At 45.8% G+C, this 24650-nt stretch overlaps 1 protein-coding gene across 1 annotated transcript in view; it reads left to right on the plus strand.

Moving 5' to 3' along the window:
• The window catches only part of CELSR3 (cadherin EGF LAG seven-pass G-type receptor 3), a 145156-nt gene that overhangs the window by 46306 nt on the left and 74200 nt on the right, over positions 1 to 24650 (plus strand). The window contains exons 3-16 of the mRNA XM_044451518.1: positions 2034 to 2256; positions 2908 to 3023; positions 5893 to 5981; positions 7439 to 7596; positions 9269 to 9432; positions 10714 to 10839; positions 13277 to 13446; positions 14541 to 14726; positions 15085 to 15195; positions 16244 to 16412; positions 17204 to 17345; positions 18979 to 19099; positions 19861 to 20044; positions 21467 to 21568. Coding sequence (XP_044307453.1) covers positions 2034 to 2256; positions 2908 to 3023; positions 5893 to 5981; positions 7439 to 7596; positions 9269 to 9432; positions 10714 to 10839; positions 13277 to 13446; positions 14541 to 14726; positions 15085 to 15195; positions 16244 to 16412; positions 17204 to 17345; positions 18979 to 19099; positions 19861 to 20044; positions 21467 to 21568 — 2061 coding nt within the window. The remainder of the gene's footprint in view (positions 1 to 2033; positions 2257 to 2907; positions 3024 to 5892; positions 5982 to 7438; positions 7597 to 9268; positions 9433 to 10713; positions 10840 to 13276; positions 13447 to 14540; positions 14727 to 15084; positions 15196 to 16243; positions 16413 to 17203; positions 17346 to 18978; positions 19100 to 19860; positions 20045 to 21466; positions 21569 to 24650) is intronic.

The following is a 24650-nucleotide window of genomic DNA, read 5'->3' on the forward strand; positions in this document are numbered from 1 at the left end:
GGGCCAAACTTCTGAAAAACAAACGTACAGTGGTACCTCGGCTCACAAACGCCTCAGTTCACGACCAAATTGGGTTGTGAACAGAAATTTCATTTAAAAATTTGCCGCAGGTCACAAACACTGTTTCGGGTGACAATCGTGAGCACGCACGCCTTCCTTGCATGGGTACGATCGCGGTTGTGCTGGGGGGGGTAGATGGCCGCGTCCGTGCTGGGGGGAAGATGGCCACAATTGCGCCCGTGTTCCCTGCCCAAGCACGCCCACGCCCGCCTCCCCCCACCCCCTGCACGATTGCTTGGGGGGGGCGGGACGGCCGGGATCTTTGCTGTTCTTTGTCACTTTGCTTCAAATTTTTGTGAGTAAAAAAAATAGTTGCAGAACAGATTAACCTTGTTTACATTGACCCTTATGGGGAAATTTGACTTGGCTTACGACCATTTTGGGTCACGACTAGAGTCCTGGAATGAATTAAGTTCATGAGCCAAGGTACCAATGCATATTGGGGTGAGAAAATATAGTTGCAATGAGGGCTTTATACAGTGAGGCCTGGAGAGTCATTTCAGTGATGCCACTTCTGCAGCTTGGTTTTCAGCTAGTCCTCCTTCCTTCCTTCCTCCTTGCAGAAAGGTAAGGCGAAAGGGGGCGTCCTCCCCCTTCTGGTGCTGGGAGGTGGGGGCGAGGCAGAGGCAGGCAGACTCTGAGGCCCTTTCACAAACCGGCGTAGGGATGTTTGCCCAGCACAAGCGTTCTCACACGAGTGTGAGCCACAGCTCTGTCTTGAAAGGGCATCTTCTCCTTCCTGTCAGTTGCTGCGCTTCGTGTGGTCTGCAGTGTTGGAGCCTGTGCCCCACAGCAGGGGTAGGAAACCTCTTTCTTCCTGAGGACCAAAATGCCCTTCAGAGAAACTCTCAGGGGATCCTGTTCATGTCATGGGTAGGGCCAAAGGAAAAGGGGGTAGAGAGAAGATGCCAAAAATGTCAATATGTTTAGCTTTAGAGCCGTCACTGCTACTCACTGAGCCTTAGGAGAGGCCTTTTAACTTTTTTGACTGGGAAAAAGCCAAGCATGCAAAAGCCAGGAAACCACCAAATGGATCACTAGTTGAGAGAAAGGGATGGGCTTGGGGGAGTGAAGTGACTGGGGAACCCCAGAGACCCGAATTGGGACCCAGGTTTGTCCCACAGGCCTGTGGTTCACAGCGCTCCTGTGCTGCGGCACCTGAGACACTGTGGAGGCTGATGACTTCTTTCTCACGCAGGTTAGCAGTTGCTGTGAGGCCATCCTGTGCTGGTCAGGAACCTGCTGGTTGGAGGCCATTTGTGAACACACTCCTGGCCCAATTTCTCTTCCTTAGGGAGGCAGCCTTGGGTGACAGACTGAGCCTGGACACCTGTGATATGAGCAACTCTTTACCTGAGGAATGAACCCAGGGGACCTTTCTAAACTAGTGCACAAGAGTTCAGAGCTCAACCGGAACATCTTCTCAGTGGTGCTGAGAGGCAAATTGCTTCCAAGGTGATAAAACCAAACACCTGGAGACAAAGCTGGTGTACATAGGAGAAGTTAGGCTTATGGTTTTGCTTTTTTCTTCTGCATCTATACTCATGCAGAAGTGGACAGTATTTTCAATCTGCAGCACGTGATTTCCTACAAGAGAGCACCTTTAAGATGATACCTAACATTCTCTGTTGGGCACAGGTTCCTGCAGATGTTTTGTCTTACAGCTTCCATCACCCATGATCATTGCTTACACTGGCTGCGGTACATGAGAAATGTGGTCTAAAATATCTGGAAGGTACCCCGTAGGGCCATGCTGCTGTGGGGTATAATTAGGAGGAAAAGGGTAATTGAACTGGAAGATTTTGCAGCAGGGCAACCTTTCTGTAGCACTACAAACAGAATGAGAGTGCATTGCCCTGGCATGCCAATGTTTTCCTCAGTTTTTTCCAGAAATTACAGCCTGCTCCACACTTTGCCTATTCTGCTCCCAGAACCCTCCTGACACTTTCTTTCTTCCTGTTCTTTCTGTACAGGTGATAACTGTGAGGTGGATAGTCGGGCAGGTCGCTGTGTCCCCGGAGTGTGTAGGAATGGAGGAACCTGCACCGACTCTGCAGATGGCGGCTTCCAGTGTCAGTGCCCCCCTGGGGGCTTTGAGAAGCCATACTGTGAAGTATCCACACGCTCCTTTCCACCCAAGTCATTTGTCATGTTCCGGGGACTGCGCCAGAGGTTCCACCTCACCCTCTCCCTCTCGTAAGTTCTTGGAACGACAGCTTCATAGCCACTGTGACCAGGGCTGCTGTCCTTTAGGTGCCAGGGTTGTCCTGGCCATTCTCCATGTTGGAAAGGAAGGTCTTCTGTGCTCCAAAATCCACTTGCTCCATTTTTCCAGCCTTCTTTGTCATACCAAGTTGCATGAGAGATGGGTCCTGTTGAAATTTCCTCTTTGACATTTTCATCTAGCTGGGAGAACCAGTAGATGATTGGGATTTTTCTTGAACAAGGGACCCTGAGTGTCTGGGCAATAGAAAGCTAACAATAGAAAGCTAACAAATGCAGTTTTACTAGGCATGGAGTGAAGCAATAGACTTCACCTACTGAATGTTGGTCTACCCTGAAAGGCTTCATCTGCTGAATATTGCCCTGGCCTAGAAGAGCCCTGGAAAGAAGGGAGGAAGTATGGCATCCCTACATTTTACTGATGGTTGACTGTTAAGAGAAATGTTTTTGCAAACCCTACACTCCTTTAAAGTGATTGTACCAGATTAGTGAGTTTCCAGGATGTTTGCCTCTGGAGATTTCCCATCCCCCTAGTTGGGCTCAAACCCACATAGTATCCCTGATCCAATTAAGTGTGGAAGGGCTGGTTCTTTCTCTACCTCATCACTCCGTTGCTTGTGTTAGGTTCGCCACTTTAGAACGCAGTGGCCTCCTCATCTACAATGGACGCCTCAATGAGAAGCATGACTTCCTGGCTGTAGAGATCGTGGATGGGCAGGTTCAGCTGAAGTATTCCACAGGTAAGTGTGGGAGAGGAACGGTATCCTCACTGACCCCCCCCCCCCACCATGCAAAGGTCCACCTTTAATACAGGGAGAAGTGGGTTGCATGCAAAATGGACTTGTCGCACCAGATTAGCCACTATTTTAAGTGATCCATAGAGTATGGACTTATTCCAAATTGCTGATGAGTTATTTGGAAAGCCTTCTGGCGTAGAGAGTGGGTGCTCTTGGGATCCTGTGATGTCCTGCACCAATTGGCATGTTGCTTTGTCATAAACAATCCCTGCATTTATAGCTGTGGGAAAAATGTGAGAGCATGATAAGCTGAAGACTAGACTGCATGCTGGACAGGTTTCAACAACACTCACCAGGCTCCCCTTTCCTGACTGTGGCAAGTGGCCAGCCTTCCTCCCAACACCAAAGCCGCACAGATGGGTGCAGAATGTTTAGCCTGTTGCACAATGATTCTCAGCCCTGGCATCTACCCAGTTACAAGGATGCGAAGGACTGGGCATTGTTTGGTCCCTGAGCAGCGGAGATGCCTGAACAGCCTTGACCATGCAGAGCCAAACAAGCAACAACAAAACGCCCTGCAGGCTTTTTGTGCACCGGAGCAGAGAGACTTGGACACCACTGCTTAAAGGCACTCACAATACTTTTAAGCAGTGACAGCCAACTGGTTGCTCTCCACACTGGATATTCCACTGGGTTTGGACACCATTGTCGGAGTGGCTTCCAGCTGTAGCTTCCAACTTGGTAGACTCCCCTCTGGCTCTTCCAACTGCAAAGACATGAGGAGAAGCCTTGGGGGCCACCATGCACCGTACAGGTGACTGCAGGTGACTGCAGGTCAGATGAGTCCTGGTGTCTGGGCTTCTGTGCTGCAGTCTGAGTGCAATTGGTGTTGGCAGTGCATTTGTGCCCAGCAAAATGGAGAAGATGGAATGCATGAAAAGTGCTGGGCTCTGTTTTGCATAGGGTAACGTCATTGAATTTCAGGGAAGTTACGAGGACCTATTTTTACATGGTGTAAAGTATGCGCATGCTTGAACCTGAGAAACATAACACTATGAGAAAGATGAAAACATGTATTTGTATGCGCCATAAATCTTGTGTCACTGGCTCTGTGCATGTGCGTGTCTTCATACCATATTGAGTCTAAAGGTCACTAACAGTCAAATTAGATTATATCTCAAAGGGCTCTTTAAGCATGGGTTTAGTGTCAGGATGAATGATTGAGTCACATCAATGGGAAACCATGTTCCACTTTAAGCCGTGGTTTACAAGCCATGCTGTCTTGTGACATAGCAAGACCCCCAACCACATCCCGTCTTCAGCTGGTTCAGACTGAAGCCATATGACCTTTTATGGGTGATTCAGCTTCAAAGGTAATGCTCAGATGTTTCAAATATAGCAACTGTACTGAAGGCAGTGGCTTTTGCTTCCAGGGTTCTAAGTGTATCTGATAACCAGTCATGTTAAGTATTGTGGTCCCCACACAGAAACCCAGAGCATCCATTTTCCTGCTGCTTAGCTGCAGAAAAAGCCCCAATCAATACTGCTTGCTATTACCATTAAGCTAGAGAAGATGGTTTGTGTGAAAAGTGATCTTGTTTATGAGTGTGTGCATGTGTGCATGCATTTCAAATAGATGTGCATCATCTTGTAGGCTGAGGCCCCATAAGATGTCTAAGGGCACAATCCTATCCCCCTCACAGCAGATGCTCATAAGCCTCCAAACTCGGAGGCTTATGAGCATCCAATGCAATTAACAAAAGAGAGGAATGTACAAAGAACAGAAAAAAAAAACCCATCCTTTCAGGGAGGGAATGGTCTTCTTTGCTTTTTTATTTAAGCTTAAAGAAAGGCAGAAAACAGAATGAAAAACAGTCAATATATGCCAAATAGTGTGAAATAAAAGTCTTCATAAAAGACTCCAATCACTTCCTATTTGTCAAATGTATTTCGTCAACTCCAAATGAGGTTACCAAGGTTGTTACTTGTGATTACCTTGTGTCTGAGTGTGTTTCTGTATGAGCTGTTTCATTGGAGAGCTGCATATAAATGCAAGCATTTTCATTTGTATTTGGAATGAGTCACACAAATAGCAGTACATGACTATGAAATGTATATACCTTCTTTCATAACATTTTAGTGCCTCATCCATTTCTTCGAATGAATTGCTGAAACACTGAATGTGTCAAAGCAACCAAAGTTTTTTTTTTTAATTATGATTATTGGCATGTTTGTGTGTGTGTACACAACACACTTAATTCCACACTGACTTCCAGAAGGTTTATCTGTACATCTACATGAGAGGAAGTGTGGAAGTCTTTGTCTGCTCAAGAGAGGCTCTCTTATCTTGATACATTGGAAGAGTGATGTTGCAAGGGCATATGTGCAGTGGAAACAAGATCCCTTAATAAACTCCCTAAGGCCTGTCAAGGACTGAACTGGATGGTGATGCTAACTGAATGAATTTCAAAGGTTCAGTTCTCTTTTTCTTTAAAAATAACAGTTGTGAGGACCCAATCAGAATCAGGACTTTGATGCACAGAGAGGGTGCCATCAGCCATAGCATAACAAAAAGAGGTTAACCTCCACCCACCCCTGGTGTATCATCACAGTTCCAATCCTGTTCTAGACCCTAGCACTAACCCTGGGTTTTTGTTGAATTAGATATTTATAAACCACACTTCATTTTAAAAAAATCAGAGTAATGAACAATGAATATAACAAAAATAGTCATACAACTTGCAAAATACAAGAGATCTATCAATCAATCGCAACAAAACAACAGTAAATAATATAAGCAAACAAAAGATTTTGGAGCAGATGCCAAAATGATTGCATGGCTGGTCTCACCTGACATCCCTCTACCTTGCAGGTGAATCGAGCACCATTGTTGCTCCCTATGTGCCAGAAGGGGTGAGCGATGGGGAATGGCATACAGTTCAGCTGCATTATTACAACAAGGTAGGTATCAACATCTTTTGCTGTGGGTCATGGTGCTTATCCTGTTAACCTGGTTGTGCCTGCACCCGGCGGGCTGCAAATGCTTGCTGTTTTTCTCTGCAGCTCCTTTACATGAGCACTGACAAGTGTGTGGTCCTGTCTCACCCTGCACCCACCCCAGCATGGCTGGCGGCTGTGTTTGAGGGAAGGTCAGATGGTGCACCATGGAGCAGCCTCGCTGAAACTAAGCAGGTCTGGGTCTGGTCCGTGCCAGAATGAGTGACTGCCAGGGTTCCATAAAGAAGGAATTCGATAGACATGAGGTCAAGAAGTACAATACATAACGCAGAAGTTGAATCTTCTCATTATAAAGAGCCTATAGCAACCACTGAAAACTGTATCCCCCTCTCAAGTTCCTCGCTTCTGCTCCATAATGTCTAGTTCAACATACCCCCATGTCCCGTCGATGTACATTTCCATGCTCCAGTTCAACATGGTTGTCTCCAATTTGTGGGGTGGGGAACTGCACATCATGATGACATCAGAGCACATGCTAAAGGGAACCCCTTTCAGGGCTACCCTTTTTGGTGGCACCTCCACTTTCCTCATAATGCGCCATTCTGCCCCCCGACAACTGAAGCAGCTGCTACTTGCAGTTTTGATCTTACCTGGAAGTATTTCCTGACCCTTTCCCAGCTGAGAGCCTGCTGCCAGGGTCAACCATCTCATTCCGTCTATAGAAGACGAAGTGATAGGCACGATGGATATTTTACAGTGAACACCTCCAGCATAGTGAGATTTGGCGTTCACATCTGAATGATGATAATTCCTGAAGTATTTGGTAATGATCTAAGAAGTCAACAATAACACCAGTGACATAACTGGTGCACATAATAACCAGCATTCATGTGCATATGCCTGAAAAATGGAGAAATATATAGCAAACTTGAGGTGTTCACACCATCCCTCCAGCCTTGTGTTTACATATAACGGTCTACAGTTTTCAGACCTTTACGGAAATGTTTGAGTCACAAGAACTGCAACTGCCTTGAAGTAAATACATCTGTAAGATTCTCCATCATTTGATGCAATTTCCAAGTGCTATGGGAAACATTTATTTATTATACTTATATACTGCCTTTCCACCCCAAAATTGTGCTTTTTACATCCATGATTCTAAATAATTTTGTTCTCATGGGTAATGAATAATGAAAAAACTCTGTGCTTGTGAAAAAGCTGTTGGAGAAATCGAGGATGTGCCTCATGCTTTAACAGGTTTGATGTTGTTTTCATGGGAGAGGATTCAAACAAGCAGTCCCATCTCCCTGCCCTCCCCCCATTGTTATCCCAGATTGGTACAGTATAAGGGGAGTTGTCCTTTTTCCAAATGCACAGTTTGGCCCTTGGTTAATGCAGAATGAGGCTCATGGTGTATGTGTTCAGGCAACCTTTGCTCAGTCCATGCTTTATCGTTTCAGCCCAAGATCAGCTCCCTGGGTTCAGTGCAGGGTCCCTCCAAAGATAAAGTGGCCATCCTCACTGTGGACAAGTGTGATGCATCAGTGGCACTGCAGTTTGGCAATCAGATTGGGAACTACTCCTGTGCGGCAGAGGGGGTACAGTCCAGTTCCAAAAAGTGAGTCTTTTACACTTGCTGCCTACCCTTCAAAGAACAGAACCAAACAAGTTTTGGAAGATGCTGCCTTAAAATGCTACTTTGAACTCTCCAAAGGAAGAGCTGGGATTTATTCCAGAGAATGGGAGAGAAGAATAGGTTGGACACAGCTTCAAAATGAGACGCATTTGAAGGATATTTGGTTAGGAAAGACTGTTCTAAGGATTTTCCTGTGTAATAATTGTGCATTATGTTGAGGTCCCAGACTGTAAGTAATGATGTTATAACCTTGACTTAAATTGGTACTTTGATGCTAATGCTTGCTGCTCTGTGGACTGGATTGGAGATAATGTAAAGTTTCATACAAGAATGTTCCATTAGGCAGACGTTTGTTTGTTTGTTTGTTTGTTTAAAACATTTGTATGCTGCCTGATTGTGCCACAGCACCTCTAGACAGCTCACAACCATGAGATAAAAACACATTAAATCCAAAACATCCAAAACATGTTTCTCTGAATATCTTCCTCAGATTGTTCAAGATCATTTAACATAGATTAGTTGACCCTTAGAACTCTTTAAGCACCTTATAATATGCAAAATCAAGAAGGTCGATTTAGAGAATGGTTGGAGGGTTTCTAGTAATTTTCAGTCCATGTATATGAAAGGAGTGAGTTCCAATTTGGGTTAGTGAGTAAATAGCCAAAATTGAATGTGGTGGTTCTTCTGCAGTAAGGGTAACTCTAAGAGGATGTATATATAGCATCTGTTTGAAGCTCAAAGTGCTAAATAGCTGTAATCTCAGTAATGCTTTACAACAGCTATTTCCAACCTGGTACCTACCATATTTGTTGGCCTGGAGGGTGCCAGCCTGGGGAAGACTACTTTAGAACAATCATTATTACACATAGATTGTCACAATTGCAATTGTAAGATCCTAGAAGACTCTGTACTCTAAACATCCAGCAGCAACCATTTGAGACAAAGCTTGTGGAAATGGCTTAATAGTTTTATTAAGAAACTGAGAGCATTTCTACAGGAGACATTTCTCATGTAGTTGTCATTTCCTGTCCATGGTCGTTTATGGGTACTTTAGAAGATCTCATGACTCTCCACTTTTGTTTCTGTGTTTAAGCAGGACTGTCAACAAGTTTCTCTTCTTTTCTAGCACAGAAAATGTATCATTTAATTCTGAAATCAAAAGCAAGCATGGTTTCCTCTTGTACTATTCTGCTATGCTACCGTTCCATCGGGAGGCTATTTAGCAGATAAGCAAGAAAGGAAGCCCTATAGTGCTCAGATCTCAATTCTGTGCTGAAACCACAAGGAGATGCAATTGATTAACAACAGATTATCAGTCTCCTGTAAAAAAAGCTCTTAATAACTGGGAATGTGTGGAAGATTTCATGTCTTTCCATGGCTCCTAGCTACCCCTGGCTGGTCCCAAATCCTGCATGCCTGACTGAGGGAGCTGCCTGAATTGTCTGGCTGCATTCTAGTCCGAACCCCTGAGCATGTGGGGCTTCTGCATTTCCCTGAGCTTATGCCAAAGGCCTGCCCCTTTCCAGGGATTCCTCCATTCCTAGCTTGAAAAGAAATGTTGCAGGAATTTGCCCCTGTGTTGGGTCCTCCTGGCTGAAACTTCCATGTAGGACAGGCACAGCCAGCTGCACTCACAGCCCGTTTCTTCCTCCAGATCATTGGATCTCACTGGGCCTTTGCTTCTTGGAGGGGTCCCCAATTTGCCTGAGAATTTTCCAGTGGAGCACAGGGAGTTTGTGGGGTGCATGAGAGATCTGTACATCGACAGTAAACGCATTGACCTGGCTTCCTACATTGCGAACAATGGAACCTCTACAGGTAATGTCTGTGGCTTGACCCAAGATTATCGTAAGTTTCCCATCCCTCAGATTACAATATTGGTCAAGAGTTTGGCTATTGGGTGGCTTGATGGTTTGGGTAGCACAAAACCCCCTTATAGGAAGGGTGTTGAACCTCTTTGAGCCTCAGGGCTGAATTCCATATTGGGAAAGCTATCAAGGGCCACTTTCCACTGGTGGACAGAGGCCACAGGCAAAAGGGGCAAAGCCAAAACTCCTGGCATATTTTTAGCTTAAATCTCTTCCTATCAATAAGTAAGCCTTGGGAGAGGTATTTCAACTTGTTAGAAAACATTAAAAACCAAGGAACCATCAAATGATTGGCAGTCAGTGGAAGGGCTTCTGGCAAACACCGGCAGGCTGGTTTGAGTGCCTAGGCAGGCCAGACGAGCTACAGCTACAGCTACAGCTTCAGCACCCTAACCCTGTCCCTGAGCTATTATCTTTGGCAGGCTGCAGCAAGGCCCAGTGTGCCCCCTGGCCTTTTGTGGATTCCATCGAGGCTCCCAGAGTGGGAGAAGTCCAATCTCAGGTGGCCCTTTGCCCTTTGCCTTACCTGGTGCAGTGCATGTCCATTTGGCTGAAGCTGTGATCACACTAACAGGGACACCTATGCTTCTCCACTGCCCAGCAAGACACAGGCTAGACCCAAGTTACTTACCTAATGGGGAAAGGTGCTGTATCCCAGCTGTACCTTCTGTGTCATTCCCACAAAACAGTCCTCCCTGCAGATTTCTTCAGAGTGGCATGCTTGCTGTGCCAAGCCAGAAATGTCATGCCAGATGGAACTCGGGGCTCCAGATCAGTAGAGCTCCAAGGGCCATTCTTGGTGCCTGCTGCACCTTCCAGACTTCAAATAGGCTCATTGAAATCAATGGAGTATATGTTGTTCGTGACTAAGGTCACAATCTTTACACAGAAAAGAAGTCCTAAAAATTCCCTGCATTCTTCAGTATGCCTGCGTTGTGCTGAGAGTTTGTAAAACCTCTTTCTGTCTAAATATGTATAGAATTCTGTCCTAATTGAACCACATTGATTTCAAGCAATTTACTGTAAAGATGACTAGGTCCAGATCCAATCTATTGAGAATAAAGTCAGCACTGGAGACCAGAGATGCTCCTGTATGTTTTTTATTTGAAGGTTTAGGGTCTGTTCTCATGGTTTATGGGGGGTTGGTAGTTAAGACCAATGTAGAAACTATTTCAGATTAACAATCTGGTCCTTTGTCTTTGCCTGTGCTGTCCATCTGCCATGTCCTCAGGTTGCCATGCCAAACACTCCTTCTGTGATTCAAACCCTTGCAAGAACAGTGGCACCTGCACTGTGGGCTGGTCTTCCTTCACCTGTGCGTGTCCAGTGGGCTTTGGAGGCAAGGACTGCAGGCACGGTAAGTCTAATGTTGTTGGAGGAGGTAATGAAAAAATAAAGGATGCTACAGGAGGGATGACCTGGACTAGCATTCTCCAACCTGGTGAGCTCTGGATGTGTGGAACTACAACTCCCATAGTCCCCAATCAGTAGGGCTAACAGCCAATGCTGCCTGGGAAATATGGTAATTGCTGTCCAACTCATCCCGAAGGCCACCTAGTTGGGAAAGACGAGTCTGGACTGTTAAGTATAAGTTACCTAAACAAAATATATCATGTTTGCTTTGGGAAGGGTTTCTTGAAGGTGAAATAAAACTCCCCAAGAGGATAAGGCAAAGTTGAGTAAGTTTTTTGGGAAAGGTAGGCCAGCAGTGTTCCTGGAAATGGACCAAGAAGGGATTATGAAAAAGTGGCTTTAAGCCCTATTTGATTGGGTACACGTTGGATTTTCAAAGGTCTGTTTTATGACCTAAACTGGCCTTTATTTGTGTCATGAACATTTCCAGGTACTTCCATAGTAAAGATGATCTATATGGAGACTATAAAAACTTCAGCAGCTCAGACTGGGTTCACACAACACCATAAGCAATGATGGCTATGAGCCAGAAGTGGCTTGTCATGCTTTCTGAAACATGGCTTGTTTCATGGTTTCTAACAAATTGTGCACGGTTTCTAACAACATCGTTTGTTAACCATGCACAAGAAAGTTCAACTAGGTGCAGACAACATGATAACCCATCCCTGCCCAGTCACAGACTTAGTTCATACAACACAATAATCCACACTCTGATGCTTTAATATGGTTGAGAGTGAGTTGTGCTTGAACCATGGGTTGAAATGTGGGTTATTGCTTTGTCTGAACCCAGCCAAGATAACAAACCCATGGTTTCTCCTTAAGGGTTGTTCAGGGTTATCAAACCATGACTTATTAGTACAACTGGCATCAGACACCTGATAACCTACTCTTAACAATAACCCACACTCAACCTCTATACAACACCTGCACCTGAGCATGGCTTGTCACACAGTTTGAACCCAGTCAAAAGAGTACCTCTAGCTTCTGAACTGAACTCTTCCTGTATCCTCCTATTCTTTGGAGTCTACCCTCACTGGAAGGTTTGGATAGGACAGAGGTTCAGCCGCCAAAGTAAAAAATTGGCCCTTGGTTTCCTCATATAATGTTGGGTGCTTCTAAAGAAATTCTTGTAAGAATCTTTGTTCTAGACCTAGACCAGGAATGCCTGATGTGTCTTATCTTGCCCTTAAGTTTTCTTGAGAACCTATGGAAAAAGTCTGTCTTTAGGTGCAGGTGTTCAAGTTCAAAAACACATTAAACACTGCAGTCCTATGCATCTTTAGTCAGAAAAAGTCCTACAATTCCCAGCATTCCCCAGCCAAACAAGCAAGGATTTTTATGTTTTAAAGAGATGCCTGGGCACCTCTAAATTATGACCTTTTCATTATGGACATTGAGCAATGCCCAGGGAAGAACCAATCAATCTTTTTGAGTGTATTGAAGGGAGAATCTCAATTAAACATGTTTAAGTGCTCCTTTTAACTGGCAAAAATAGGCACTTTTCCTTAAATAAGTACAAAACTGACAGCTAAAAACAACCTAGAAACTGAACAGCCATCTGAGTGGGATGGTGTTGCTTGGTGTTCTGCAACAGCAGGGGGTTGGACCTGACGGCCTTCATGGCTCCTCCCAACTCTACTATTCTATGATTCTATGAACCTTTCAAAAACCCAAGCCCTCAAATGTTTCTTGGTCAAAAGAACCTACTAAGCCTTCAGTTCTAAGGAATTTGACCTAGTTCTATCGTGTTTATCATCTAGTCAAGTTGCTTGGCTAGGGATAGTCAGATTATTCTAATTCAGGTCTATGCCAGTTTGCACGTGTCCATGTATATTCCATCACATTTCCATGTTAATTTGCCGTTTCTATCATGGACAAACATTTTATTTAAGTACTTATTTTAAAATTGTCTCACAAAATGCACAGTTCTAAACATATTTCTCTTACACCACACCAATCTTAGCATATTTCTTCTGAACATACACATTTTAAAACATTTCTGTGTTTTTTAAGCTAAGGGCTACATTGCAAGATGTGAAGAAGTATGAAATTCAGAGTACTGCTACATTCTGATTTGTACATTAGTCAAGGAAGTACAGATCTGGTTTATTTGCTTAGAAATACAGACCAACCAAAACCTTCCACTTTCCCTGTTGCTGAGATCCTTCTCCAGGCTCCTCAGAACTTCCAGCAAGATGAAGCCTCCCACCTCTTCCCATGCCTGATCTGGGTATCTTTCCTTATAACATTACAGTTTCTGAAGTGTAGCTGGAGAGTTTCTAGCACCAGGAATGAGGGAGGTCCTAGAGTGTCCCCTAGCAAGAGCTTCTTTACCCTGTTCTGAATTCCAGCATCTTTTATACTCCAGCTTTTCTTTCCAGCCATGAATCATCCTCACCATTTCCATGGCAACAGTATCCTTTTCTGGGATTTCAAGAATGAGCTGAAGATCTCCACTCCCTGGTATATGGGCCTGGCATTCCGGACACGACAACAGAACGGAGTGTTATTTCAGGTGCATGCTGGCCAGTACACCACTATACTCTGCCAGGTACTGTTTGGGTAGCCACAGGTGTAGCATCTACAGCCCTGGCCTGTTCCCAGAACATGTACCAAAAGTTCTGTGAGGCATTAGGTCCACTTAAAGGAGATGGTGTATGGGGGATTGGGAGTAGCTACTGAGCAAGAGTTCCTTTTTCAGCCCAGGGAATGGATTCCCTTTCAGAGAAGCTCCTTGGGTGCCTTAATGCAGAGGTGGTAAAAAGGGGTGAGGCCCAAAATACAAAAGATACCAGCATATTTTTGCTTAAAGCTCTTACGGCCAGTAATTAAACTATAGGAAAAGCAATTCAGCCTCCTGGAATGGGTCAATGGAGAGGACTGCAAAAAGCCAGGCAATCACCAAATAATTGGTGGTCAGAGAAAGAAAGCTGGGCCATAGGAAGGCAGTGCGTAGCCATCCAGAGAACCCTAGGCAACCAGATTAAACCCCGGGAGGGCTGGATTTGGCCCTCGGCTCTGAGATGAACAAACCACTGATCTCTTGTCATATAAACAGGGGCAGTGCCAGGTACCAAAAAGATCCAGATTTCAAGCCCATAGGACAAACTCCCCACAAATTTCTATATGCTAATTTACATATGTTCTAAAGGGTGTGTGTGTGCGTGTTTAAAGGACCCAGTCTTGTAAGGACAGCCCTATTTGTAAAAAGGGATGTGTGGGTGGGGAGAAAAGGGCATTTGATGTGAGAAAAAAAGGCCAAATCATTTGTGGTATGTATGGGCAAAAAGATCAGATTCAGACCCTGTACCTTTATTTGAGCAAGCGCTCATTGACAGCTGAGTGGTGGGGCAGATGCTGGCCAGATGTATGAGGTTCCAAATAAAAGATGCAGTGCTCCAGCCCTAGTGGGTTCTCCCCAGTGCTGCATCTGAAGGTAAATTCATGACAATGTTTGCTATAGTAGTGCTCTGTTCCTGCTGAATTTGGGATGGCTTCACACTTACCTTGAAGATATTTAGGTCAGCCTGAGCTGAACACCTGTCCTGATGTACAGGGCATGTATGTGAAGTTAACAGCCTGAGCTGTCTCAGCTTTGCTTGCTGGGTTGAATTTACTCTGTTCTGACCTCTGCCATATCTTTAGCTGGACTCTGGCATGCTCTCCGTCATGGTAAACAGGGGATCCGGGCGTACCACCAAGCTCCTCCTGGATCAAATGCAGCTGAACAATGGGGCATGGCATGACCTTCAGCTACAGCTGCAGGATGTTCGCAGTGGCCGAGACACTCGTTTCATCATCACTCTCAGTCTGGATTTCGGATCCTACCAGGTGAGCCCTGAGGATGTGGGGGTAGAACAGAGAAATATTATTCAATGGGACAAATCATCCGCACTAGGGCTAGAGTTTTTCTGTGAGTCCTAGTCTCTCCACTGTCTCTGTGTTTTTGACAGTACCCTTCCCCTAGGACCTGAATCTTTCTCTCCCCTCCCCACCCCACCCAGGATCAATACTAATGGTCCCTTTCAGGTTAATAACTTCCCCTTTATCTTCTGATGCTGGTTCTGACTCCCAAAAAATAAGGCTGGCAGTGAAGCAAAAGGTTAATTCAGGGGAGAGGAGAGCTAGGTAAGGGATTTAAGCAATGATGTGCCTATGAAATTCCTATTAGTCTGGTTTGTTTACTCAGGACACTGTAGTGGTTGGCAATGAGCTACATGGCTTGAAGGTAAAGCATCTCCATGTTGGAGGAATCCTAGAGTCTGGTAAAGTCCATCATGGTTTGGAAGGCTGCATCCAGGTGAGTTCCAGGAAGCTTCTGTGTTCCATGTTTTGATTGACTAACAGCATTGACAAATGAAGAATTAAAACAAAAGAGAAAGACAATTCCAAAAAACCAAATCATAGACTGGGATTAGACATCATTATAACCCACAAACAAAGGTTGAGTATGGGTTAGGTGTGGGTTGCCACTGAATCATAGTTCACCGTGGAAACAATGGATTCCATGGTCCAAACCCACCCAAGATAACAAATCATGATGAATAATCCACAGTTCACTACCCAGCAACAAACCATAGACAATAACCCATGTTCAACAACGACAACAACCCATTCTCTATGCATGACTCTTGAATGTGGATAATCATGTCTGAACCTAGAAGCTACTTTTCTAGGTGTGGGTAAACTGAGTTTCTTCAAGTTAGCCAATACCTATAAATACCAAACAATGCTTCTAGTGAAGATCTGGGGAACAGAAAAAATTGGAAACTGTCACTACCATGAGAGAGATGAGCCAAATAGATATTGCATTAGAGGAGGGGTGTTCAAATTCTTGCCTGATAGCCAAATTCTATTTCTGAGAAACTCATGAGTGGTGCATCCCAGTGATGAGTGGGACCGAAGACAGAAGAGCGCTGGCCAGAGGCCAAAGACAGTTGTGTGAAAGCCAAAGGTGCTGGGGCCAAAAATGGAGAACATATTGTAGCTGAAGGCCCGTACTTAAGCCTTAGACATATCAACCGTTTAAAATAGGGTACGATGGGAGGGAACTTCACACAAGCCTGGAAGCCACTTGACAACTGCTGTTCCAGGGAAATGAGGTGGGGTGAGGGGAGAGGGTGTGACTCTCTGGGGAACCCCAGAAGACCAGGTTGGATCCCCAAGCCTTAGGTTGGGCACCTCTGCTTTAGCGAACCTGAATAAAGGCAGGATAAAAAGTGGAGGTCAGAATACTCGGGTAAACCTGGACTGGATTGTTTAAGCTGGTGCCCAAGTTCTCTCCAATAAAGTCCATCCCTTTGGGTGGAAAACCTGGATTTACAGTGCGCTTCTCATTTGGGTTTCAGGGAGTGCGCTTAGGGGACACAGCCACTGGGACTGTGTTACCCAAGCCCAGCAGCACTTTGCACGTGGAGGCAGGATGTCCTGTGCCCAACCCTTGTGACTCCAGCCCTTGTCCTGCCAATAGCGTATGCCAGGACAAGTGGCAAAGCTACGCTTGTGTATGCCAGCCAGGTAGGAGATGGGCAGGCAGCACAGGCTGCACGGCCTTTTCTTTTTCTGCTGTTCATTAACTCTTGTTCTGTGTCTCTGTTTTGGTTTCCCTTTCCATTTTCCCCTGCTCTTCTTCCCATTATTTCTCCTTGCCTCCCTTTTTGATACCACATTTCCATTTTTTACTGTTCTATAAGGGTATCTGTTTGCAAGATTCATGTACAATTACGTTTCTCCAACTTCATGACTCCAGAGTCAGTTCGTGCCTTTAGCAAAAAGGTTTCCTCTGCCTGAAGAAGGTCAAAAAATTCTTTGCAGCTAGAATCAGAGTTTCTTTTGCAAGCACAAATATCTCTTTAAAATTTGGCTGGTTTTTCAGATTTGGAGTTTGTAAATCTCCTAGGCACTACAGAATTCCAGTATCAAAAGCTAACATCCAGTACTAGTTTGAATGGTCTGGTCTTGTCCCTTCCTTTTGTCATCCTCTGCTTATCCAAGATTTTCACCATTCACCAGCCATGAATAATAATAAATTTGCAATTCAGTGATCAGATAAGCCACACTTGTCTTGGCCCAAGATGTGCTCAGTGCTCCTATTTTGCAGCATGGATAGTGACCATAGCCTTGGCTTTCTTTGTTGCAGAGGGGAGAAAAGGGAGAAGTCCGACGGGCTTGATGTGCATTGTGACCCACCTTAAACTCCAGGCTTGGGAGAATGAACCCCGCTTCCCAAGCATCTTCTTCTGATAGGGCCCCTGAATCCTCACATTGTGTTTTGTTTTTGCAAGGTGGTTGTCTGTCTGTTGTTCCAGGGTACTATGGTGGGAACTGCGTTGATGCCTGTCATCTGAACCCCTGCAAAAACAAGTCAGTCTGTCGGCGGAAGCCAGGTGCTCCCCACGGTTACGTCTGTGAGTGTGGAGAAAACCACTTTGGGCAGTATTGTGAGCACAGGTAAGCTCCAGGGTGGCTCCTGCCCCATTCAGCATCCACTGGGCTGACCCACAAATGCTAATGCCATGGCTTAATTGGGCTCCTCCGCTCACAGAATGACCCGCCATCACTAGACAGGTCATGGAGAAGGCAGAGGGTGAGATGTGGCTCCTTTTCCCAACTGCTGATTGTTGCACACCTCGTGTGTCATCTGGTCCTTCACCTAAGGGCAGATTTACAGCTTACTATGACATGGTCAGTCCATCAGGAGATGATTTGGAAATCAGTTGCGGATGGGCAGCAGGACTTGTGTCAGAGATAGGCAGAGCTGGGTACCTGCCAGAGACCCTTGCTTCTGCAGGGGGCTGCCCGAAAGAGTCCTGTGGAGTTGCTCCTCCTCTCCACCATTGTGCAGCCCGCTTGCTCACCTGCCTCACATTGTGGCCCAGTCAATAGTGGTGGGGAGAAAGAGGAGCAGAAGACGCTGGATGAGGAGTGACAGCAGCTGGTGGCAGTGGTGGTGAGAAGGTGGACTCACTGAGGGAGGGAGACCACTAAGGAAGGAGGCAAATGCATAGGACAAACATCACTTGTTGACGCATCATAAGGAATGCGAGAGCCAGATGGTTGCTTGCATCTTATCTCTGTTCAGCTCCTTATTGCCTGATTGTCAGCCTCAGGGATGGTCAGTTGCCCTTGGAAGGCTTATCTCTCTTGAGGGGATGATTTCGTATGAAGTGAAAAAGGCTGTGTGTATGTGTGGAGGGGCTGGATGGGAATGTTAATGCAAACTTAAATAACTGTGACAAACAGTGGACATACGGTCCTGATGTTACACCATGCTGTGCACAATCAGAGATAAATTGTTGCTGTGACCCCTCATCTGACTGAGAAATGCTGAGGATTGTCTCAGCCCTTGGGGTTGTCTTCTAAGCCACGTTATGTCACTGATCACACCATCTCCCCAGAGTCTTCTTGCCCAGATACATGGAGCAAGCATGTCCATGCTTGGCTCCAGTTATCTAGTTACTGTGTCCAATGTTTCCTTATTTTGTTTGTGGGGAGGGAACAAAACTAGTATTTTTGGGTATGACTGAACTATTTCCCCCCAAATCCTTGCTTGCTGCCATTATTTCCCATCTGCTGTTGCTTTTGTACCATTTTTTAAAAAACTGGGTCATCTTCCTCAGGAATAGTCATCCCAGCCCATTGGAGATCACCTAATGAGCACACTGTTGTTTTGACACCATGTAGCCAATCAGATTTGGCTTCCTCGTGACATCACAAAGCCCATAAAGAGTGACACCAATGCTTTCTAGTTTGGTATTGCCCTCCCTCTAAATGGGCAAATCCTTAACACCCTTTCAGAGCAGTCCCCTCCAAAATTGCCTGAGGTGGGCACATTAAACAGCTTCTGAAAATTTTTCCCCAAAAATGTTTTACAAAAGTGCATTCTCATTTTTCCAAAGAATACCATACTCAAAGCAATTTAATGCAAAATCCAGACCAAAAGAGAACTGTATTAAGCCAATACAATACCGAAATCAGCCACTTCTCGTGCTGTTGTATTTCCACTTGCTGCCAGGCCAACAGTAAGGTGGTGCCCAGGATGCAGAACATCAGGTCTCCAACCACCTGACTTCTTTCCCTGCAGGATGGATCAACAGTGTCCTAAGGGCTGGTGGGGGAATCCAACATGTGGGCCCTGCAACTGCGATGCATCCAAGGGATTTGACCCAGACTGTAATAAAACCAACGGGCAATGTCATTGTAAGGTGAGGGAACAGATCTGGCGGTGGCTTTGCAGCAGTGTGTTGGCATTCTGCTGTCCTTGGGCTCTGCGTCAGCACCGGAATTGCCTTGCTCATGATCATCTGCAGCATTGCCTTTCATCCCCCATTCCTGGCTCCGCAATCTCATTGCATTCATGGTTGACTGGGGAAACATGCCCCTGATGTTCCCTTTTGCACATTTTCCATTTTCCTTCTTTTTGTTACGTCTTATGCTGTAAGGAGGAACCCACGCAAGTCCCCCTCCTCGACTCCAAGCGCTATCCATTTCACTCTCACACCGTGTCTCCCAGTCTGCCCATGTCTACACTCACCACTCCTTGTCCCCAGTCCAACAGAACAAGCTTTGAACAGTGTTGGAAACAGGCCAAAGGACCAGTAGGGAACTGTTGTTGATTCTGTGCCTCAAAGGGGCGATGGTTGTGGGAGACCCACAGCAAAAGATGGCTGAAAGCACTGCAGAAGCCCAGAAAAGGTGAACTTTTCTGTAATGGAGGAAGAAACAGCTTCTGTCGCTGTATGATCTTCCTGCCCTAAGTGGACGGGCCGTCTCTGCTTTCTGCTGACCTAACAGTGCCCCCTCTCTTTGTCCCACCAGGCCCGCCCCCTTTTCCTGCTGTTTCACTCGGTTCCTCGTTTTGGCCCTTTCCCCTTGCCTGCAGTCTTGTCAGCCCTTCACTACTCCTCTTCCTGTGACCCAGCTCTCTAACCACCTCCCCTGCCCCTCTCCCGTCTTCTTCCAACAGGATTTCCACTACCACCCTAAAGGGAGTGATGCCTGCCTTCCTTGCGACTGCTACCCCATTGGCTCCTCTTCACGCTCCTGTGATCAAGAGACAGGCCAGTGCCACTGCCGGCCAGGCGTGATCGGCCGGCAGTGCAACAGTTGCGACAGCCCTTTCGCGGAGGTGACTCCCAGCGGTTGCCAGGGTGAGTATCCGCCAAGCATGTCAGAAGCACTTTCCTTTGTGAAAATTTCAGAGGGTGCCTCCGGGCTGCTTCTCAAGTGGGAGTTCACCCAGCCAGCAGCTGCCAATCTTCAGACTGGTCTTACTCCAGAACCAGAAACTGATCTTCTAAAGAGATGGTGTAGGGGTGGAAGCTCAAGTCAAGAGTTACAGTCCTGACAAGGTGGTCTATTAGAAGGAAGAGTCTATTAGGAAGGAGTGGCATTTGCCTCTCTCCTCTGATTAACCCTTTGACTCTTAAGGGTGGGAGAGTGAAACAGGGTATGTGAAACTGGCTCTGCTTTATGAGAACGATGTCCGTGGCAGAACTTCCAGGAAGATGGAAGTTTAAACTGTAAGCTTGAAATGCCTAATATTTATTTATTTATCAATTTATAGCCTGCCTTTTTCCAACAAAGGGCTCAAGGCAGCTTACATCATTCTCCTCCTCCATCTTATCCCCACAACAACAACCCTGTGAGGTAGGCTGGGCTGAGAGTCTGTGACTGGCCCAAAGTCACCCAGTTGGCTCCATGGCTGAGTGGGGACTAGAACCCAGGTCGTCTGAGTCCCAGTCCCAGGCTCTTAACCACTACACCACGCTGGCTGTACACCACACTGGGTGCCCTTGCTAGTTTCTCTTTTTGAAAAGTGGATTCAGAAAGCAATATATATGGTAGTCTCATAAATAGTCTCACTGCAGGTAACAACTTTGCACAAAGTCCTTATTACACAATTCGGTTACACCAGAGGTGGACAAGACCCTCTTGGATATTCTGGCCTGCAGCTCTAATCAACATAGACAGTGGTGAAGAATGATTCACTGTAGGACAAAACATGTGGAGGACCACAAGCTGTCCACACTGGAGTTGTACCTGTTGATTAAAACACAGCACCAGAAAACCACCTTCAAGATTTCACATCCCAATAAATACATTGGTAATATATATATCGGTAATTCCATGGAAGGAGGTGGTAGCCCCACCAGTGAAGGCTTTCAAAGAGAGATTGGACACCCACATGTTGCATATTATATGAGTGGAGCCGGCTTCTGCCAGGGATCAGACTAGATGGCCCAAGATACCCCTTCTGACTTGCTATGTTTCTCTGTAATTCATTCTCTAGCTTTCCCCAGTAAGTTTGGCTTGTTTCATAAGGCCAGCATATACTGATAAAAATCTGCTGCCTCTGCACTGTTAGGTTCTAGATTTTTTTCTTTTTTATGAGTATGTCGTTAAATACTGTAGAGTTCTGGTTTTATGCAGGTTCTCTTTCAGTGTGAAGCCACTCAGTTTTGAGGGGTCCTTGGATGTTTCTCTGTCCCAGTTCTGCGGAGAGGCACTCTGTGGAAGAAAGCGCCTTCCTTAGGCTCCAGGTGACTTGGCTTCTGTGTTTGGCTTCACAGTGCTCTACGAGGCATGTCCTAAATCGCTGAAAGCTGGGGTATGGTGGCCCCAGACCAAGTTTGGCTTGCCAGCTGTGGTGCCTTGTCCCAAAGGTTCACTGGGTAAGTATTCTCCAGTTGCAGAAACATGTGCTTATGGACACGGGGGATGAATCTGCCCTGTTTGGTTCAAGCAGACTCAGAAAGTTGCGAGTTGCCTTTTCTGCAAAGGCAGCCCATGTCTTACTTCACTTTTTCCTTTTGGCCTTTTCTTTTGGCACCATCCTAGCTGATTGCTGAACATCATTCACGCTGAAGAAAGGGAGGCTTGTGAAATACAATCAAAGATGTTTGTTGTTCTGGCAAGTGAACAGTGGAATAGTCATGACAGTGAATAAGAACTATCCTAAGGATGCAGACAGTGTTCAGAACCTAGAGAGTCTGGAGGAACTTTCCCGGTTTGAAATCCCCATGTTGTTAATTATGAGCCAAGCCTAAACTTCTCCAAGAACCCAACTCAGCTTATAATTAGCTCAGCCCCCAGCATCGGCCTTCCTTCTCACCACAATTGCCCTCTGCTCTTTCCTGCTGAAATTTACCTAATGAATAATCCTAATGAAAAGGGCAGCTCTGGCAGCTGAAGTAGCCTTCATTAGGCCCCAGAAGACTGTGACGCCTTGAGAGTAGCAAGACCTCCAGAATGCTTCCACTCCCAGGGGCCCCGGGATCTGGCAGAACCAGAAAAGGAACTGAAAATAACTCTGCCCATAACATACTGGTCTTACACAAATCTCTGGTATGACCACATTCAGACTGTTGGGTATATTTCTGGCTACCACACCTGCAAAATGATATCGTAGAACTAGAAAAGGTACAGAAAAGGACAACCAAAAACACTGAAGCAGATCCCAACTAGGAAAGAGAGAATGTTTGGCATTTATTAGCTTAGGAAAAAGTCAGATAAGGAAAGACAATAATAGAGGTGTACAAAATTAAGCACGTGTGGAGGAAGTGGATAGGGAGACGTTTTTGTCTCTATTGCATCATATTAGCATCTGAGGTCATCCCATAAAGCTGCATCATGGGAGATTGTGGACAGATAAAAGCCAGTGCTTCTTTGCACAGAGCATTGTTAAACAAAAGATTTCACTATCACAAGATGCACTGATAGCCTCTAGTTTACAAGGAGATTTGACATATTAATGGAAGATAAACCTCTCAAAGGCTACTGGCCATGGTGGCTGTATATTACCTTCAGTATCAGAGGCCACATGCAGGAAGGCGCTGTTGCACTCGTGTCTTACTTGGTTGGCCACAGGTTGGTCATGTCTTACTTGGTTGGTCACAACTAAGTCAGGCTTTGCTTTATTGGTCCAACAAAGTGCTTCTCCCATCCTTATGCGGTCACAACAGCATTCCAGGGCCTTGTTAAGTCTCAGTGTTGAGAGGATTTAACAGGGGAACACAGACTCCATTGTGTTCATGAAGACATTGTTGAAATCTGGAGCCCAGAATGGGCCCAGGTTTAAGGAGGAGTCAATTTGGGCTCATTCCTTATAAGCTCAGGACCCTTTCCAGTCAGGCCCAGGGAAGCTCACCCCCCACTAACTGCAGTGCTCCATCTGTTCTTAGCAAAGCAGTGGGGCGAGGGCTGCAGTTCCTGGAGCAGTCACATCTGGATGATCAACTCCTGGTGCTACATGGGTCAAGCTTTGCCAATGAGAGCCAGGGGGATATTATTATTTTTATTATTACACGTTGCCTTTCCTACCTCAGAATATTCACCAGTGGGAAGACCTACACTTAATTATTATGCTTAATCCATACCTTTAAACAATGGATCATTATCCCCAAGTAGGAACCTCCTCAAGAACTCCACCCCAGGGAACAGCCACAACATGTACATCACTTGAAAGCTTTTAATGTTGTCCCTTTTCTCTGCATTTTTCTCTTCCTCCTTCACAGGTTTGCGGGGTGCAGGTAAGGCCCATCCCTCTCCTCCCCACCTTCACTGCTTTCTCAGGGCTGCTGTGTGGCTTTTCCATTTCCTGCTTCCTGCCTGAGGCACTGCCAGACCCTGCACTCACCCCAGATGCTGCAAGGGCTGCTGGTTCTATTACAGATGCCTTGCCTGGCTGTGTTCTCCTTGTAACCCTGCCTGACCCTTGGCTTCTTTCCCTTTTCGCTAGTCACTAACCTGCAGAAAATCACCTTATCCACCCCACCCCAAGTCATGTACAACCAGCTTAGATGTATGCTTACTGCCTTGATGCTCCATTGTGGATTTGGGGTAACCTACTGTGATGAGAAGGTTCTGGAGCTCTGCGCTACAGGTTTTGTATTGTTGGTGTGGGATGCACCTTGGTTTCTCCTTCCTTGTCATGGGCCTCGGTCAGAAAAGTGATGCTGGAGCACTTCTGTTGGAGGACTTGAGAATGAGGCCAACTGCATTGTCTCTCTAGTTTTCTGCTGATTCAGAGAGAAAAGAGAATTATTGCAAGGGTAGGCAACCTGGGATACACAAACCCCAGCTGTTTTGGACGACAGCTCACATGATCTTTACCTTTGGCCAAGCTGACTGGGACTGATGGGAATTGTAACCCCAAACTTCTAATGGGTACCAGGGCAGTATCCAAGGGAGCTCCTACACTTGCACTGATTATGTTGTGCCAAAGAGAACAACTGCTTGCCCAAAAGGGATTTAGTGCTCCATAAGGCAAGCCCCAGACAAATAGAAACACTGGGCTTCCCTGAATTTTGCTTGCTTTATGAAGTACCAAATCCCTGTTGAGCAAGCAGGCCCTCCACCTGGCACAGGGGCACCATAGTCCCAGGCTGTGTGCCCCTGGATCATTGTCTTTGAGCATCTCTCATGTTTTGTCAGCGGGGCAGTCAGCAAGGAGCTGCTGTTGATCCTTCCTTGCTAGATGCATGCATTTAATATACTCCTTGCTTGCAAACATTCAAATGTGACATTCACACTTTACATTCTTGTGCATCCACTTAGATGTGTTAGGTATACACCTAAGAAAGTAATGTGTGAAACAGCCCTGAGGGCCTCTTGCTAGCAAGGAAGAAAATTAGAAGCAGTTTAGGTTGGATACAGATACATTTTCTAAAAGGAACAAGGCAGTTGCTCTTTACTGCAAATTCCTTCCACTCCTTGATAGTTTTTAGATTCAGCACTTCCCCTGCCACCCCACTA

Source organism: Varanus komodoensis, unplaced genomic scaffold, assembly GCF_004798865.1.
Source record: "Varanus komodoensis strain SLA01 unplaced genomic scaffold, ASM479886v1 scaffold6_2, whole genome shotgun sequence".
In the NCBI taxonomy this organism is placed as follows: Eukaryota; Metazoa; Chordata; class Lepidosauria; order Squamata; family Varanidae; genus Varanus; species Varanus komodoensis.